A 3502-nucleotide genomic window follows, 5' to 3' on the forward strand; every position below is an offset into this window, starting at 1 on the left:
AAAATTATTTTCTGGTCCCACCCTGTCATTGGGCAGCACTCAGATTTTTGGGGTCCATAATTAAGGAGCTTTGGTTACAGTATCAGTGTTTTTGTGAGATAAGGGTTTTTCTTTGCTCCCTACCCCCAGATCTATCTAACTATTATTGTAGCAGCCTTGGTATATGATCATGGTAGGGTGGAGAATGGGTTATGATTATCCATGTCTCCCCTACGGAGTGATACCTCTCCCCCTCCCTTCTGTCTTACTGGTTCAGATGTGGTGCCTAATGCCTTATGTATGATTTTGCATATGAATATAAGTTTATTAAGGGAATTAAGGATTGTTGACCAAATGTACTGATGGTGTGTATTACCCATTTGGGCCATATTGAGATCCTTTTACTTCAATGTTGTCTTTAATGCAACATTTTGTATTGATGCATGCCAATCCCCTGTTCTAATTTTATGTTTTTACTAGTGTTTTCATGTCCTATTTATATTGCCGTTCTTTTCCACTTGGTCGCATTGCTGAGGTACTATGCAACCTTTTGGTCACGTTGATTTGATTGTTAGGCAATGCGCATGCGTACGTAGGGATGCTTATACACGTCACGTTGTGTGTGATGGGGTTGAAATGCAGAAGTTTTGAAATGATTGGAGTTCGCTCCAGCCCGTCCTTTTTGAAGCAGCCACGTAGCCTTATTATCTACCACAGACTGGTGCCCCTCCACCCTCCAACTTCATGGGCCCCCCTTTTTTTGTTAGGGTACACTCTATGTATTTTTTAAAGTAGTTAGGGTTGATATATGGTCTTGTAAAAGCCCACTGGGCGAAACGACCGTCGATGTATGAGATATGTTGGTCTAGGAAACAATCATAGTTGTGCATCAAACTTTTCTCTTGTTTACCAAGATAGCATTGGGGCATCTGAAATGGGGTGGAGAACTGTTGGCTGAATATTGGTGTAACGATTGGTGTAGCAACACAGACATCTGATTATGTGTGATCTGCAGAATCACCGATAATACAGATGCTATACATGATTATGTGGTGATCTGCAGAATCACCAATAATGCAAGTATAGCTAGCAAGGTGTATAGTGCTTGGGTTAACAGTAACTGAATAGTTTTGCAAGACCTCACCAGAGGAGCTGGTAGGCACTATTGGTACACAGTAACTGAATAGTTTTGCTAAACCTCACCAGAGGAGCTGGTGGGTACTATTAAAGAGCACTTCACCAGTGACAGGGCTCACTGGTGAGTAGAATGGTCAGACAGGCTAGGATCAGCGACAGGCGGGTAGGTACAGTACAAAATCGACAGGCAAGAGAGTAGTGAGATATCAGGCAGAGTTCAGCAACAGAGTCAGATGGGCAGGAGTACAGAGTCGATAAGCAAGAGCAGGGTCAGAGGGTAGCCAGAGTCATACACAGAATATCAATATACAATAATACAATAATCCTAGTATTGTGTGAAATCCCTGGTTTCCTCCCAGATCAAAACACACCGGATACTATCTAAGGTCTGAGCGCTAGCACATCAGTATTCGCAACAGCAGACAAGCTGCGAGTGAAGACTGAAGGCTTTTGAAGCAGAGGAGACCCCACGGCCGCGCCCACCACCAGTCAGCCTATCCGGAGCACCGTGAGTCTCCTCTGACGTCAGCCAACCGGCTGGTCAGCTGACACGCCTCCTCCCCGCATAAAAGTCCCGTCTCCGCGTGCGCCCGCGCGATACAACAACCCTATGAGCAATGGACAACCCCGTCCTTGGCGTACTAGACGCCAGAGGAACGGCCGAAGTCCCAGGGGAGGGAAGTGATTCGGCTGCGGAGACACCCTGCGTGCCCGCAGCCGCTGCTTCCATGGATGTTACAATTGGTAATATTGATCTAACACAGCTAATACTGAGTGGACTGTAAGGCAGTGCATTTTTATGGTTTTATGTTTTTGATGTTCAGTGTGGCATATTAATATTTGCAGCAGGCCTTCACTTTATCAATTAGGGAACACATTAGTATTGGGGATCGCACCAATACATCATACAAGTTTGATTAATGAGATTACCATTGTTCTCTTATATTTATTCACAATAACAGTGCTGGTTTTAGAGTATAACTGGAGGGAGGTGGCACCCAGAAGAATAAAAAGAAGTTGGCCTACCTCGCCTAATGAATGAGCCAGTCATGCACCAACTAATTAAAAGGATTTTTATCGTACAATGGGAAGACAATGCGTTTTGCAGGTTGATTCTGCTTCCTCCGGTCAGTGAAAGATTGGGTTGAGTGGCTTCTATGAACTAGAAACAAACGCCTCTATAGTCTTAATAGTAGTTTTCAAATGGCATTATTATAATCAGAAACATACTATAAAGTTCACCTTCTTTTGTAAAGTCCTTTTAATATCTGTATTTCTCATGCTATAAATGATGGGATTTAGCATAGGAGACACCACAGAGTAAATCACTGAGATCACCCTGTCTCGATCTGGGGAGTAACTGGATCGAGGTCGCAAATACATGAACATGATAGTTCCATAGTAGAGAGTGACTACCATGAGGTGGGAACCACAAGTGGAGAAGGCTTTTTGGCGTCCACTGTTATGCGGGATCTTCAGTATGGTTGACAGGATGTAAAAATAAGACAAGCATGTCAACAAAAAAGTGAAAAGAGTGAAAACACCACAACAAATATATAGTGAAAGCTCATTAATCCAAGGGTCTTGGCAAGAAAGTCGAAAGACTGGTGGCATCTCACAGAAGAAGTGATTGATTTTGTTGGACTTGCAGAAAGGCAACTGGAAAGCAAATATCACATGGATTATTGAGATTGAAAAACATGTGATCCAGGTCCCAGCAGCTAGATAAGTGCAATAATGTTTGTCCATAATTGTGGAGTATCGTAACGGTTTGCAAATAGCGTTATACCTGTCATAGGCCATTAAGCCCAGGATCACGCATTCTGTAGCCCCAAGAGCCAAGTGGAAATACAGTTGTGTTGCACATCCTAAGAATGTTATAGATCGGTCTTCAGATATGGTGTTAAATAGGATTTTTGGTACAATAGCTGTTGAGAAGCAGATGTCAATGACAGAAAGATTACTTAAGAAAAAGTACATGGGAGTCTGAAGTCGTGGATTAAGCTGCACAACGGTTATCAGTAGAAAGTTTCCAAATAAAGTTATGGTGTACATCATTGAAAAGAGTAAGAAAAAGACAACTTGCAGTCCAGGGATACTGGAGAGTCCAAGAAGGATGAATCTTCTCACTGATGTTTGGTTGAAGTTGTCCATGTTGCTCATTGCATTTAACATGAATTTAGTATTGCATGGCCATCTCTGAACGTCTTGTCCAGGCTAAATCATTTTCTTTGTGCAATATCTAAAGGTAATAAAACCCTGTGGTTAAATAGTACTTAAGTTCTTGTCACATATTATTCCATTTAATTTAATATGCAGATCTCTAGATATACTTAAGATGATTCAGTAAATGAGAGACCTACTTGAAGGCTTTACGAGGTAAAAA

The 3502-nt window shown here is 42.1% G+C and overlaps 1 protein-coding gene across 1 annotated transcript; it reads right to left on the reverse strand.

The window, feature by feature from the left end:
* Positions 1 to 2334: 2334 nt before the first annotated feature.
* Positions 2335 to 3270, reverse strand: LOC137533466 (olfactory receptor-like protein OLF1). The gene has a single exon (XM_068254850.1). It carries the CDS (start codon positions 3268 to 3270, stop codon positions 2335 to 2337), a length of 936 nt encoding a protein of 311 aa, XP_068110951.1.
* Positions 3271 to 3502: the final 232 nt, after the last annotated feature.

This window comes from Hyperolius riggenbachi, chromosome 9 (assembly GCF_040937935.1).
Source record: "Hyperolius riggenbachi isolate aHypRig1 chromosome 9, aHypRig1.pri, whole genome shotgun sequence".
Taxonomy (NCBI): Eukaryota; Metazoa; Chordata; class Amphibia; order Anura; family Hyperoliidae; genus Hyperolius; species Hyperolius riggenbachi.